This window comes from Gallinula chloropus, assembly GCF_964237585.1.
Source record: "Gallinula chloropus genome assembly, chromosome: 14".
Lineage (NCBI taxonomy): Eukaryota > Metazoa > Chordata > Aves > Gruiformes > Rallidae > Gallinula > Gallinula chloropus.
Genome location: NC_140099.1, coordinates 13,110,906 through 13,126,646, shown reverse-complemented (window position 1 = coordinate 13,126,646; position 15,741 = coordinate 13,110,906). Strand labels below are relative to the sequence as shown.

At 41.2% G+C, this 15,741-nt stretch overlaps 2 protein-coding genes across 2 annotated transcripts in view; both read right to left on the bottom strand.

Moving 5' to 3' along the window:
- Nucleotides 1-2,596: 2,596 nt before the first annotated feature.
- LOC311196963 (alpha-1-antitrypsin-like) lies at nt 2,597-8,545 on the bottom strand. The gene is made up of 5 exons (XM_084270639.1): nt 8,520-8,545; nt 6,196-6,867; nt 5,289-5,559; nt 4,586-4,733; nt 2,597-2,928 (listed from the first exon to the last, which is right to left on the bottom strand). Exons 2-5 carry the CDS (start codon nt 6,848-6,850, stop codon nt 2,719-2,721), a joined length of 1,284 nt encoding a protein of 427 aa, XP_084126765.1. The 5' UTR covers nt 6,851-6,867; nt 8,520-8,545; the 3' UTR covers nt 2,597-2,718.
- A 6,239-nt stretch (nt 8,546-14,784) lies between these two features.
- LOC311197026 (uncharacterized protein) overlaps nt 14,785-15,741 on the bottom strand; it is a gene marked incomplete at its 5' end in the record, with an annotated part of 56,979 nt that continues 56,022 nt past the window's right edge. The window contains 1 exon segment of the mRNA XM_084270712.1: nt 14,785-15,070. Within this exon segment, the coding sequence (XP_084126838.1) occupies nt 14,879-15,070 (192 nt within the window). The 3' untranslated portion in view covers nt 14,785-14,878.

Below are 15,741 nucleotides of genomic sequence, written 5' to 3'. Positions count from 1 at the left end.
TTTGTTCCTTGTTGTAATTTTCCAGAAGTGGGCAGAGAGGGAGGGAAGGAATGAACATTTTCCTATTTATTGTCAATTCTTGTCTTCTAATGTGTCCCAAATAGTGTGCAGTTAACTGCTCACCTGCCCCCCACCACTCCTAAAAGCAGGGGAGCAATGGCTGTGCAGCTGTACTAGTAGCTGTAAAGAGATTTGTTGCTTGGCAGTCCTGTGCAGAGCTGGAATCCTTGGCCTGACTCCAGCAACAGGGCTTTGCCCCTTCAAGCCCTGTTCAAACAATTGATTTCATTTTCCTGAGAGAGAAAATGAGTTAGGTATAGCCAAATAAGATTTTCCATAGAGCATTTTTCAAGCATTGCTGTTTTCTTTCTTTAAAATCTGGAGACAAGGAGATGGTTACAGAGAAAATACTTTGCATCAAGCAACTCTTCAGTTCTGTGCAAATAGGTTGACTAGATGCTAGTGGTTTTTTGCCCACAGGTCTGTGGAAAGCTCTGTGCTCACCCACACCAAAGGCCCTTTAATCTCTCAGTGCAAATACACACCCTCTGGTTTTCTCCAATCCCTGAGACCTGCCGGGGCTTTGCCAAGCCAAGCTACAACAGCAGAAGCATTTAGCATTTGGGACCCAAAACCCTCCAGCATCTGTGGGCAGCCCCCAGGCCCTCTCACGTGAAGTTTTGATTCCTGCCCCTCCTCAGGAGGAAAGCAGGGCTGAGACTGTAAACATTGGGAGGAGGTGTTGTCACTTAGCTCAGGTTATGTTTTGGAATCTGGAGACCCACCAGTTCTTGATGCTGAGATGACACTGTGATCCTAATGGCAGTTCCTGACAGTTCATTAGCGCCATCAAATGTTCTACCCATCCATTACACATCATTACCCTTCGTGCACAGAATGTTATTTTAGGACTGTGTTTCTATGTTTCCAGTGTCTGGGTAGAGGTGTTGGCAGGGGGGTTGCAGGGTGGCCTCTGTGAGGAGAGGCCAGGGATGCTCTGCGATGGACACAGCTGGTTCCAACAGACCCACCACAGGACAAGGCTGATTCCCTCAGCATAGGTGGTGGTGCCTCTGGGAAAGTGTGTTTCACAAATGGTATAAAACCATGCATGACAGCTGAGAGAGAGGAGTAAAACAACATGTGAGATAAGCAGCCCCACAGACATGCCGATTAGTGAAAAAGGAGTGGGAGGATGTACTCCAGGCTCTGGAGCAGAGATTCCCCTGCTGGTGAGGCAGGCTGACCCCTTGCAGCTAGTGGAGGTTAATGGTGGAGCAAAGATCCACCTGCAGCCTGTGGAGGACCCCATGCTGGAGCAGGTAGATGGGCCCTGAAGGAAGTTGCAGCCAATGGAGAGCCTATGCTGGAGCAGGGTCCTGGCAGGACCTGTGGCCCAACAGAGATGAGCCCATGCTGGAGCAGTCTGTTCCTGATAGACTGTACCTTGTAGAAATGTCAGAGTAATTTGTGAAGGACTGTTGTCTGTGGGAGGGACACCACACTGGACTAGGGGAAGATTGTGAGGAGGAAGGAGCGGCAGAGATGATGCATTATGAACTGACCACAACCCTTATATCCCTATTCTCCCTTCCCCTGCACCATTCAGGGGAAGGAGGTAAAGGAGTTAGGTGGGAAATTTAGCCTGGGAAGAAGGGAGAGGTGGGGGGAAGGTATTTTTAATTATGTCTTTGTTTATTACTATCCTGCTGTACTTTTAATTGGCAGTAACTTAAATTAATCTTCTGCAGTGCAGCCCTCTGTTCAAATCGTGTTGCTGGGAACACTGGATTCTGCCTAGTCAATGCTCAAGAAGGTGTTCGAGTCACCTTGCTGAACCAGAAACATCAGCTTAATGGAGACAAATCTCTTGGAAGAATTTACCAATCTGAACTTGCAGAAGAGGGTGGTGGGCAACATGATTAACTGTCATTTGGGCAATGGAGACGTGACCTCCGAGGCTTTTCTTACCAGTTTCTAGAACCAGAGGGTGGTTTTTGCTACATCCAGTTCTTCTAGGCATCCCAGGCTTTATGGTACATGCACAAGATCACGAAGGATGACCATTTGTGCAACAATATGCTGCTTTTGCTGAGACATAAGCTAAATTCTTGCCCTGCCATAAAATTTGGGCCCCTTAATCTGGACCAACTAACGCAGAATGGAGATGGGAGCAAGGGCTTGGAGCTGGTAGGAGGCAGCTGTTAAGCTGGAAGGAAAAGGGGCCATCCACCATACAGGAGAGGAAAGGTTTAACAGGTGTATGTTTCTGTTTCCCTTCTTAGCCACTGGAAGAACTTCAGAAATGAAGGAGACTTCTCTTGGGATTCACAGTGGACTGAAAGGGAGGGAAAAGTTTCTCAGCTGATTTGTGGTTTCTGAGCTAAGGACTAGATATGCAGGAAATGGGAGTCAGAGAGAGTTTCTCAGCCAACAGGAGGGTTTCTCTGCATGCAAGGGACCGTGGCACTGGTGGCGAATGAGTGAGGTAGGGAAATGTTTGTCTGTTGAAGATCCCACAGAGGCCTATTTGGCCTGGATCATTTTCTAAATGTGGCCCATTCTGGCTTGTCCCCAACTGTCTGTAAGTGAAGAATAACTTTGTGTAATATTTATTTATTTGTTAATTAGGACTCAATTCTAGTCCCTTTTTACAAAGGAGTCCTTGTGATGTGCACAAGCTCTCTTCTCTGCACTGAGGAATACAAATGCTCTGCTCTAGTCTTCCTTGGCAGTTGGGTTCACAATTTTTCCCATGAACAGGATGCTGTGGCTGGTTTTGTCAACAATCATCATCAGGAAGGGCCTGTTGAATCTGATGTATGGAGGAGGAGGAATCTCTGCAGACAATGGTACCAATTCTAGCGCAGTCACTGCAGCAGCCTCTGTGCCGTTCTCACTAACGTCCACCACGGCCTTGTGAATAGCCTGCAAGGGATACAAAGATTAAAATCGAGGTAGAGAAGAGAGAGAAGCATCTGGAGACAAACTTGCTTTAAAACTGTGAGCGTGTAGTTTTCAAAAGAAAGCACAGAACAGATGTAGAAAGGATACTTAGGTTCAGCCTTTTCAAGACAAGCAAAGGTTTCTCTGAGTTCAGACACAGCTTTCTCCAACACTCTGGCAGAGTCAAACTTGGCTGATTGCAGAGGCTGAGCAGTATAGGGAACATTTATTGCTCTGTTGTTTCTTAGTGTAAGATTTTGTCCTTAGTATCTAACACAGAAAAAGAAAGTTTTAATTATACATCAATTTCTGTGTATGCAAAAAATTCCTTTCTGCAAAGACACAACAGTGACAAATATGGAATGTTTTTCTGTAGTAAAGCTTATAGATATGACTTTACAGGGCTTTCTATTGTAGCTATAGAAATTTGTATTTCTGAATTTATGTGATCTTATTTCATAGTCTTTGGTAAGCCCTCTGTGTTTTTCATTCATTGTCCATAATGGATCTGAAATTGCCTCACGAGGTTCTGCTGCCCTTCCTGTGTTCACATGTCCTCTATCTGTAATCCAGGTGTTTTCACGTGTAATGAGGTATTATTGTGCGAGGAACCACAAAATCATTAAATAGTGTAGGTTAGAAGGACCCCTAGAGGTCATCCAACGCAACCAAACCAACGCTGCGTCAACTGCCACTCTATAAGGTTGCTCATGGTCTCATCCAGTCAGGGTTTTAGTATTTTCATACTCTCTTTAAGTAACCCATCCAGGTTCTTGATCACCCTTTTGTTGGAATTTTTTTCATAAGACCTCATGAGAATTTCCCATTTTCTATCTTGTGCTCATTGTCTCTTGTCCTGTCTTTGTGCACCTGCAATGAGAGCCTGGGTCCATCTTGTCTGCACCCTCCTAATATCTATCTGTAGACAGCACTAAGAACCTCCCCTGACCTTCCATTGTCCTGCCTGAACAACTCCAGGTCTCCCAGCATCTCCTCATACACCCTGTGCTCCAGCCACACAGCCATCCTGCTCGCCCCCCGCGGGGCTCATCCTGTACCAGTATGTCCACATCTCCCTTGCACTGGGGAGCCCCAAGCTGGATGCAGTACTCCAAACGCAGTCTCAAAAGTGCAGAATAGAAAGGAATGTCCCTCATGACATAAGGTATATATGCTCTGGGAAATGACTTCACTTGTCTATGTGCCATTTTGTTGTTTGTAACATGGAGCTATCCCTTGTCCCACAAGTCTGTTGTCCATATAAATCATGAGGTGCTCAGATAATGCAGTAATGAAAGGTGTACACATAAGGTGAGAAAGACTATTCCCAAACTTATGTCATGACTCTTGTCATGCATTAGTTTTTTTACTCCAGCTTGTTGTGAAATTATTCCTGTTGCTTTTTCAAAATCTGTTTTCTTCAGAGATTTTCAAGTGAATTTTCAGGATCCTATGTAGTAAAAAAATTTAATATGAAACTGTAGGAACAACAGTCATTTAATCCTTAATCTTCTTCCCTTATTAACATTAGTGAGCCATGACTACACTCCAGAAGTGGGATCAGCCTAGTTGCAGAGATAAAACCCACATGTAAGTGAAGTAGACAAATCTCCTGATTACCCTCACTGTGCATACTTACTTTGGAAACCTTCAGAAGAGTATTTTCTGCCACTCCAGAGAGATCAGACTGGTCACTGAATACATCTGTGACACCCATTTTCTCAAGCAGGCTCCTAACATCATAGGAGCCTGAGATGGAGAATTTTGGAAGGTCCAGGTGGATTTTTCTTTTCAAAAGTAAACAAAAAAATGTAAATTTATTATTGCAAGATTCCTCAGCGAAATAGCTGGTGGATATATACACATCCCAAATACCCATGGAACTAAGACTTGGCTTTCAAAGACAGTGATAAATCCCATGCTGGAGAATCAGAGTTTGAGGAACCTGTCCCACCAGCCACAGTCTGATCAGTGGTGCAGGGACACAGCATTGGTTTATGAAAGTAACTGTCTAGAATGTATCATACAGACTGGTGAAAAAGAAATTGTATTTTCTTTTAAACTGGATTATTCTTACTCAGAGCAGACTCCTGAGGGCCTGTGTGCAGGATCCTCATAGCTGATTGCATTCCCACTGCTGTGACTGGGGTAGTTGAGGACTACCCCAGGATTCCCCTTAGGTATGAAATTTGTTGATACCTTGTCTGATTTAAAGAAACTATGCAGTGCTTGTTTCTCAGAGCTGTGCTTAGCAACTAATTGTGGCAACCTAAGCTTTCCTTTGCCTGGGTGAGTACTTATGGCCTTTTGGTATTTAAACAAAGCAGCAGTTAAAATATTACCTTTTCTCAAGCGATTGCATCCAGTTAGATACTGTTTCTTTTAGCAGAGCATCCTCCACCTGCTTCATTGTCCCTTCATCAGGTAGAACAAACAGTGCAGTAGCATTTCCTTTGTATGGAATATCTACTACCCAGCAAGACAACTTTGTATCTCTATGAATTTTAAAGACTTTGCTTTGATGCATCATTTTGACCTTAACTGAATTCTTGGCATCCAATAAGAAGTCATCATCTCTGGTATTCAGATTTTTAAAAGGTTTTTCCCAGTAGCCTGTCGACAAAAGAATGAGTATATAATTGAATAAACTGAAAAAATAGACCAATAAATTACATCACTTGAGTTGATGCCAGACTAGATGATCCTTAAGGTTCCTTCCAACCCAGGTCATTCTACGATTCTGTGCTTAAAATACTGTGTTTGAACTGTAAAGGCAACAACAAAGCTATCTCAGTTTAAGGATGCTTGTTCCCTGGCCATGAAAAGAATCTTTACATCATTTCAATGTTCCTAATAAAAACCACAAAAGAAAAATATAAGCCAAGGATTGCCATGGAAAAGGCATGAGCCTTTGCTTGCTAAGGCAATGGTAAAACTTCCAGACTCCAAATATATGGGCACCAGGCGTACTCCTTTTATAGACGTGTCATCTGCATTTGACCATGTCCTGCACAGCCAAACCCTTATGCCTTTCAAAAAGTGACCATAAGCTCTCAATTTCATCCCTTCTGAGTATTTTAATCTCTGAACCTGGTTTAAATTGAGACAACATTTATCAATACTTCTACAGGTTCATTTCTTTTTCTTTCTCTTTTTTGTTTTTGTTTGGGGTTTTTTTGTTTTCTCATATAAGAAATAATAAGACACCCAGAGCTTATGTGTATAACTGCTACTCATGTTTTCACTCACCTTTAAAGAAAATGTAGTTAACCAGAACCATCATGGTATCTGGATCAAGACTCTTCAGTAAATTAACAATTTTTCCATGGGTTTTTGTTTCTATGTATTTGTTGATTTCCTTTAAAGCCTCTGCAGAATTTCGGAAGTTACTAGAAATAGCTTCAGAATAATAAAAATTTGTGACACCATCCAAAAATTTTTGGAGAAGTTTCAGCTGATCATCTACGAACAGGGCATTTCCCATACTCAACTGGACTTCTCGGTGAGGATCGTTGAGCAGCTGGAGGACATGCTGAAATCCCTCATGGATCTCCTGCTCTTCCATCTCTGTCAAGTTGAAAGCCAGGCCTTTGTGCAGCTGTCTGAGCGTGTTTGCTCTGGCCCCCAGGGAGACCATTGCAAAGGCAGTGGAGATGCTCAAAGGAGAGAAGAAAATGTTATTGTTGCCCACCTCCTCTCTGACCTGCTTGTAAAACCTAAATGCAAAGTCAGAATTGCTTGGTGCTATCTTGACATGAGCCAAATTTTCACTTTTAGTGTGGGAGTGATCTTCTGGGGAGTGGGGTAGTTTTTGTTCCTGCTGTTCATCATTGAGGATGAAGCTATGCTGACCCTTGACTTGAAGTCCAAGAAGCAACAAACACAAATGCAATGCAGACTTCATTTTCCTTCTGAACAGTTCTGTTAAGAAAGAATAAAGCAACATTGAGATCAAGAGAATTTTATTGTTTCTGCATAAAATTAGGTTTTGAATTCTAGATATTGATTTTCGGATGGTAGTCTTTAAGGATTACAGCTTTATTTAGAAATATTCTTCTACTTGGCCTCCTGGCTAGTCTCTTTAGTTCTGTCAGTTTCAAATGAATGAGTGAAAGAATGTATTAATGTGAGATTGCCAGGAATAAATTGATGTTGTGTTGGCTTTTTTGAGGTATTATGCCTGAAACAATTTTCACCTCTGACCAGCATGGTCTTGTTGCTCATCTAAGTGCCTTTTAGTGCATGATGAGTTCACCTAATTGGCCCCCATGTATTTGGTAAGTACTTTCTTAGAGGGACCAACTTTTGCTGGTATGTTTCCTTAGTACCCATGGTCTGTTATGACTTCGGTTTTCAAACACTACAGTGACACAGAGATAGTATCAGTTATAGTTGTGAATAAAATCCATCTAAATGCTCACCCCTTAAACTCTTTTTATCTTTTTGCCTCTTATGTAGCAGCTCTGAACTCAAGAACTATATTATTTCAAAATGTTACCTTAAATGTTTCAGCAAATTGAGAATAAATCTAGAAAGGTTATAAACTGTATTGTGTATGAATGATCCATAAGGTCGCAAAGCCCAAGACTCAAGAGCTTATGAAAAGCTATAGCAGAACCTGCCTTATGTGTGTGTGCAGTTCTGTGACTTCTCCTCTTCCTTACCTAACCAAATTCAACATCTGTCTTCTGCCCTTTTCAGGGGAAGAGCCATCAAATTTATTGGAGAAGTATGTTCTCCATAGGGGACCTCACCTAAATTATCTCAAATGACAGAAACTCAATAACACCAAGTAAGCAGTGGCCTGCAGGAATATAGAGATATTCTGAATGATGCTCATAGAAGTTATATGCTTATTCTGGAGCATGGGATTCTGCCCTAGGCTCTGCCTCAAGCTGGGTGTCTAATGCCAGATTTAGGTGTCCTATCAAACTTTTAATGGGCTGTTGTTAATTCTGGATTCCCCCTTGTTCTGGCTACCTAATATGAAACACTGGAGGTACAAGATGTGGAAGTGCTGAATATAGGAGCTGTGTTCAACATGCCTAAAGTTCTGAATAAAAACATTGAGCTTGGGGGAAAAAAAGGCATTCTAAATGGAGGCAATTAATTTTGATCTGTTAAGTACTCTTTCCCTAATTCCCCAAATCTTCCACTGAGAGAGAGAGTAATTTATGTTCCATGCCACTTGGCTAAAAGCAGCCTGGTCTTTAAGCACATTGGAGGTACAGGGACACTGGTCTCATTAGCCCTGCATCAGCCTGGAGTAGTCGGGATGCTGAAATTACAAATAAATTTACTCCTCTGTGAGCAAAGGAAAGGTTTTGTTATTCACCTTGATATTTATTGACGGTTGAACAATCATTTTAGACCTCTTCTCTTTGTCATGCTGCCTCTGAATCACTGACTGAATCCTTCTCACAACATTTAGAAAATGCTTCCAGAAGCTAAAATAATTTCCAATTGCTGTACAAAATAAATTAACCTCAGAACTAAATATTGTGCAATAAATGGCAGAGATCACAGGCAACATCAATTGAAAGACTTGTAAGGAAGTATAATATGGTACTTACAGTGCTAGACCTCTCTTTCACAGTGCTTCTTCCCTATTTGTCATTTTGCTAGGTAGTATTAAGTTAATGTCCACTGGTAAATATTAAACAGAGCAAATAAGAATTATTTGCAAAGCAAAGACTGAGTAAGCTATTTTTTTCTGGACATCAAACATTATAAGTCTATTTTTCTGTCATATAGGCAGAAGGATGCCAGCACACAGGGCTCTGAGCTGGGCATTGCTCCTCTTGGGCTTAAACTAAACTGTGGGTAAAACAGCTTTCAAGGTGTTTTGGCATAACCATGGTAAATGAGCTTTAGAAAACAGAATATTAGAAGAACTGGAAACCTAAGATAGGGCCAAAGCAATGTCTGTTTATAAAATGGATGCTGTGACCCACTGAAGTCTCTGCATGGGATACCCTGGTGCAAGGATGCCGTCTAATTGAGTACCCAAGGCAGCAGCAAGTTTGTTCAGGAATAGCTCACTATCTCTATGTATGCCCTAATTGACATTACTTGAGGGGCTCATTAAATTATTAGACAAAGGATAGTTGTAGGCACTGGTTAGCTTTTTGAGAGGTCTTTGATGAGTATTTTAGAAACTAATAAAGTGAAAAGCAAAGTATAAATAAATATTTTTTTAAAATAAAACAAATGGAAGAGTTAAATGGGCAATCTTTACCATGGCAAAAAGTTAGCTGGGGAGAAGAGAATAGATTTTTTTAACCCCTTGCTACATACACATAGGATAGGTATGATTTATATGCATATTATATGTGACAGACTAAGTTTCCTCTCAAAGGGAGCTCAATGGAAAAGGCACAATGCAGCTATTTAGAAGGTTAAGGATGAGATGCATGGCATTCATCCTAATTAGCAATGACTAATTATTTCCATTGAATGTACATGATTTGACTCATGGTAAATTCACAGTTCACCTACACATAGGAATTTACCCATTATAGTTATTGCTATTTAACTACTATCTCTTACAGGACAGTGGCAGAGTTGGTCAGCACATGAGAGGGGTTTTTTCATGATGTGTGCAGGTAGCCAGAAATTTTATTGTGGTATTACGTAAAATGACCAAGGTTCAGCAGCAGCAAGCATGCTGTTGCTTAACTCTAGCAATGACAAGCTATTTTTCTCAAGTCTAGGCTTGCCTACCTAGATAGCATGAATCTTTCAGCCCAGCCCTAATGCTTGGCTAACCTGAAGGATGCTACTGCTTCCAGGGAGGAACTGCTGGGAACAGCAGACCTTCTGCAGTGATTCCTCTATTTTCTCCCAGGACACGCAGCAGCAATCAGCGTGTCAGGGAGAGAGTGAAAAGTTGCTTCTGTCCCTGATCACCACTGCCAGGCGTGAGCTGTGTCTCTTCCTAGGCAAGGTTAAGGCCAGCAGTTACATCAGACCCACAAATGACCATTTTTTGTCTGCAAACTTCAAAGCAATCAACTTGCTCAGCAACTCCAGATAGATCAGAGTGGCTAAGGAATGCCTCAGTCACACCTTGTCCTTTGAAAGTCTCCCTTAGGTCATAGGTGCCAGAGATAGAGACTTGGAAGACTAGGGTCTCTCTTTTTTGAATGCAATGGAAAATGAGGGTGAATCACCATGCATGGGTATCACTGGCATACCTGCCAGGTGCCAGTGTCCTTAAGAGCCCAGGGAGGAGAAAGCATTTTGTTACTTCTCTCCATGTTCCTGTTGGTGCAAATGTCTGTGTCCCCAGAACAAGCGTCACTATGAAACGTGAGGCTAGACTGGAAAGTTTGTGCAGGGTTTTGCAGGAAGGAGATCCATACCAGGGAATTTCATGGGGGAAAATTCCATTCTGGGATGCTCTTAGATATGCAGCGGCTGGGACAGAATGAGACAGAGCAGTCATAGAAACCACTGACAGACAGACATGGTTTTCCCATTGGTCTGATAATGGTCTATATGGAAGAAATTAAAAAGTAATTTAATTATCTCTTTCCCTACTCTGCCAGTGACTTTGCTCAGTTATGCAATATGCCTTGGTTCCTCCTTACAGGAGTTTTTCCCATGCCATTAACTTACTCCTGTTGCTGCTTGGTCATCAGATTATTATATGCCAGTTTTGCAAGTTACATTTCTGTGTTTTCCAGGGCAAAGGATTTCTGGCTGCAGAAAGAAAACATCAGCAGGATGATAAGGATTGAGCAAGAGAAATTTGCACTTTGCATGATAAATCCTCATGCAGCCATTTCTTAGTGCCTTATAAAGTTGTAGCACTCAAGATCTGTCTGCAAAAGTTAATGTAAATAAAATTCTTGTCATAAATAATTCCACTAAAATCATGAGACTGGTATCATTGCAAAATTGCTGTAACTGGAATAAAAAAATCACATCCTCTGTAGTTTTATCTGTTTCTGAAAAGGGTATTCCAACTATGACCTCTGTGTCTTACAAATATTCATCCTTTTCTCCTTGGGTAAAAAATGTTCTGGTTCCATTTTAAAAAAAGCATGACTGACAGAAAGAAAAATGCTAAAGGCTAATAAAAATGTCTATGACAGACCTGGGAATAGAAACTAGACCTTTTCTGCTTTGTTTTCAGCTTCTTTTACCAATTCAATAGGAATCTCTAAAGTAAAATTTCATATGCACTCATAGTTTGCTAGATGAAAGCTGTATAAACAGAATCAAATAATCTTATTATTTTCTTTTCTGTTATATCTCAGAAGGAAATAAAGTTCTTTTATCACCAGGGTGTGATTCCATTTCTCATAACAGACATTTCACCTCAGATGATAACTTTCACCAATTTGCAGGAAACAATATTTTAAGCTTTCTGCTTTGTCTGTACCTAGTCTCCTAGCACTGAAAGAAAATGTGTTTCCAAGAGCGTACAAGCATTTAAGGCCTGGTGTTGGAGTCAATCAGCCAGTATTTTAATGTTCAAGATAGGTGATGTCTCACTGAGAGCTCATCTCAGGTTTCACTGATGCATTTTCCATAAAGTTCCCAGATGAAGGCATTGAAATCGTAGACCTGCTTGACACTGACAGAGCTTTTCAAAATCAGTTGTTATGAGTTTTTAAAAAATCACCAGAATAAAAAAGTGGGGAAAACTAAGTAATAGTAGACAGCCTGCAAGAACAAGTTTTGCTCTCAAATTGTAACTTTTTTTTTTTTCTAAAAGATACAACAAACTCAAGTAGTTGAGACTACAAACTAAAAACTTTAGTTAAGAACTTAAAGATGGCACATATAACTTCCAGAATTAAAGCAAATTACTGTAAAGGGGTGGGTCTTCCCAAGTGCCAGTGAGGTTAAAAGCCAGCCCTTCCAGCACCTGAGCCTGGTTGCTGGCTCTGGAGCTCAGGGCCACCACAGCCAAGACAGCAAACATACTGACCAAAGAAAGAAAATGCTCTTGGCAGATTCTTGGGCAGTCACTTGCCTGTAAACCTGGAAGAAAAAGTCCATGTTGCTGGAGACATGGCAGTACTCAAAAGGATGTCTCCCATGAGGATGTTGTACCTGCAGTACTTAGTTTTCTTACATTACTTGTGGCTGCTGGGCTATTGACAGACAGAGACAACAGGCTAGAAGCAAAGTATTGCACACAGTCATAGGTAAAGAAAAAATAAAACAAAATCAAGGTTTCTTGATCCAATGGTAAATAGCTTTCATATCTGTGTACCATGCCAGAAACAACTCCTGTATTTATCCATCTGGACCTTTGGGAATGTCTATAGTTATTACTTTATCAGGTTATAGCAACATTTGTCTTTCTGATCTGTCAGTAAAAACATTTCTAAAAAATGTTAGCAATAAAACCCCCCCAAGTTTCCCTTTGTTCTGGCACTGTCTATGAGAATGAACTAATCACAGGGGACCTGCTTACACCCCTCTTATTCAGCACCAGTTTGGCAGTTGTATTACTGCAGTCATGGACTGCTTTGTTTAACATCACTGTCAGATTCAAGGAGCAAGAAGCTGTGCACTTCACCTCCATCTCTGCCTGCCTCTGTGCAGTCATTGGAAGGAAAGCTGCATGACATTGGTCTTGGGTGCTGAGCCTTTCTCAACAGGGGAATCCAGCTGTCAAAGGAGATTCTCCAATGGCCTTTTTTCTCTAGCTCATTGCAGTTTGCAGAGAAGCTTGCACCATTGTCAAAGAAATCCCAGGTCCCTGAACCAGTGACAGACTTTCTGGTTCATAACAAAACTCTTGGTTTCAATATTTTTAAGGATGGGGGCTGGACATGGGTGATGGACAATGGCTATGTCTCCACAGTAAGTTATATCACATTTTAAATTGTATTTAAGTTCATGTATATTACAATGTTATAGAATTCAACTTGCATGTTTTATGCTCATTACGGTTTCCTTGTGCTCAGATTTGAAGTGTTTCCCAGCCCTCAGCCAGTCACTCTGGCTCTGTTTATACCAGCACATGAGCAGTGCTGGGGCACAGGCTGAGCTCTCAATTTCAGTCACTCACAGTCCTATATATTTAGTGTAGTTTCAGACACAGGTATCACTCATGCCAGCTACGATTCTTCCAAACAAGTGTTAAGCCTGGTTTTGGACTTAGCACAGGGCAGGGGATATTTCCAATAAGCAGCACAGTTGTCTTGCAGGGTCAGAATTAAGCAACATGGGTATGAGCTGTGATGAGCCAGTTGACCTCATGGCTAGTGAAATGACCTTGGAGCACCTTATTTACTGGCATAGATGTAAACTCTGTGTTTGTTTTACCTCTTCCAGGTATTCATGCCCTATCCCTTTCGAGCTTCAATTTGTTGACAAAACACAAGATTAAACCTAAAGCAACACTATAAGCACCTTTTGGGTGTGTAGCCAATCAAAATATTCTCCAGCTCTGATTTAGTGACTGCTTCCAAATAGGATGTTTGTGGAGAGTTTGTTAGCATAGATGGGGACTTGAAGAAGCCAACACAATGTGGGTCGATGCCATCAGCTGTTGTGAAGGAGAATATGGCAAAAGACTTGACCTTCAAAGGAAGTTCCTAGGCCTGGCCTGAAAGTGACTGCCTCCCCCAATGTATGATTTGAAACTATGCTTTTCTTTATCTAGAAGCCCTACCAATGATTACAAGATATCATTACTTCAGCCACCACCCACTCAACAGTGTAGTTTGCAAACAATTCATTAGGATTTATCTACCAAACCCATTTTCCATCCAAGGAAGGGCAGACCTGGTTTTCTATCTTGCAGGCAAGTATCCTCACCCGCACTCTGGGTCCAATGCACCTCTCCTTTTGCAGGGGTCAGCCTGGCCAGCCTGGAGTTTAGGATGTTTGAGATACAGGATTGTTTGCTTTCAGGAAAGGAAGGGGTCTGAACATGAATGTTCCTGAATGTCCTGTACCCAAGACAAATGCTCTAACTGCACAAATGTGGGCAGGTAACAGTTTCCTTGGAGCTACTCTGGAGACCCCAACCTCTCCTTCTCAGGTACTAATTTGTCTATTATCAAATTGATCTCATGACTCTATAGACTCAAAACTCTGATTAAAAATAAATAAACTCCTGATCACCTAGCCTGGTGTATTTAAAGACACTGAATGAGGTTCAATACATTGAGAAGGCTCTGGGTTCTTTAAACCTAATTCTATGATGCTGTACCCTTGAGCAGTGTTAAATTCTTCTGTTAAACCTCTGCTGTTGATCCCACAGGATGGAACAGGAAAGGAGTCAGGACAACACCACACCAGACTGTGTGTTGGCATGCATCCCTTCTCTTGGGTGATCTAGATCCTCACAAGTGCCAAGCCTTGGCTCTGGATTTTGACACTGCCCTGGATCCATAAGGCTGTCGTTAGGAGAGACATCATTGGCACAGACATCCTCACAGAGGTAAGCAATCATTTTCTCATGTAAATATATGACCTTTCTCCACCAATAACATCCATGTGGAAGAGAAGAACTAAGATATCCCTGAGTGTACTGCATTTGTGTTTCAAATTCCCATATGTCAGCCCTCCAGCACCAGCAGTTGGTGAGAGCTGGCAGCAGCTGGAGCAAACTTCAGGGTTTTTATTTTCCTTCCTGCCCACAAGTCAGGAGTGGCATCTTTGTTTAGTCTTTACTTACTTAAGATGTTTTAAACTGATTCTCTCAGATAGATACTGACCTTGTTTTTCAAAGGTGGCACACACTGGTCACTAAAAGATAGATTTATAAACTTCTTCATAATTCACTAATAGGTATTTCTCTGGTTATTTTCTACTGGAGGAAGAATCAATGACAGTATTTGTAAGAATGACCACACTTTTGCCACATTTCTTTGTAAAAAGAAAATAGTAACTATTTTGATATAATTTTAATGACATTGAACTATAATGTCACGAAGAATTCAATTCAGCCCCTGATCTGTCATTTTTCAGTTGGATTTACAATTTTTCCCATGAAGAGGACGCTCTGAGTATGTTGATCAATTATCAACAGCAAAAATGGACGATTGAATTTAACAACAGGAGGAACTGAATGAGGAAGAAAATCTGTGCCAGTGACTGCTGCAACCTCTGTGCCATTCTCATGAATCTTCAGCAGGGCCTTGTGAGCAGCCTACAAAGAAACACAGAAAAAATTAGTGTACAGGGAGGACAGAAATGAATAAAATTATCACTAACTTAATTTGACTACTGTCTGCCACAAAAAATTGCTGGTAGGCTAGGAATCACTATAGGCCATGGTGGGTTTTTAAGCAATGTGGTCTCAATAAACAAGTGTTCTCACAGTTAGTATTCCTCACCATAAGTGTATCCAACACAGACTATAGCCAGTAGAAATTCACCTTTGATACCTTTTTTTTTTTTTTTTATCTAGCCCCAAAATGTTAGGATGTTGCTGCTCAGAATGGCTGTGAGGATGCTAGCCTTTCTCTTCACTTAATCTATTTTCTGTACACTGTTTCAGGAAATGGGATGTTTTCCTCAAGTCTGATCCATCTTACATGATCAGCATTCATCGGGGAAGCAAAAGTTTTAACATTATAGAATTATAGAATCACAATTTAGAAAAAGGGTGTTTTTTCTGCTAGATATGCTAATACAAGGCATCCCCAACACAAACATCCATGTGCACTTCTTTCACATGCAAAAGATATCTATGTTTAGTTTCTGGGACAAATGCTCCTCCTCTCTCAACCACTGCCTGTCAGATGGAAGCCAGTACCCTTATATACAGATTTTGGAGAAGTCTGAGAGAGTTTTAAGTTTCTTTATCAGCTAAATTTT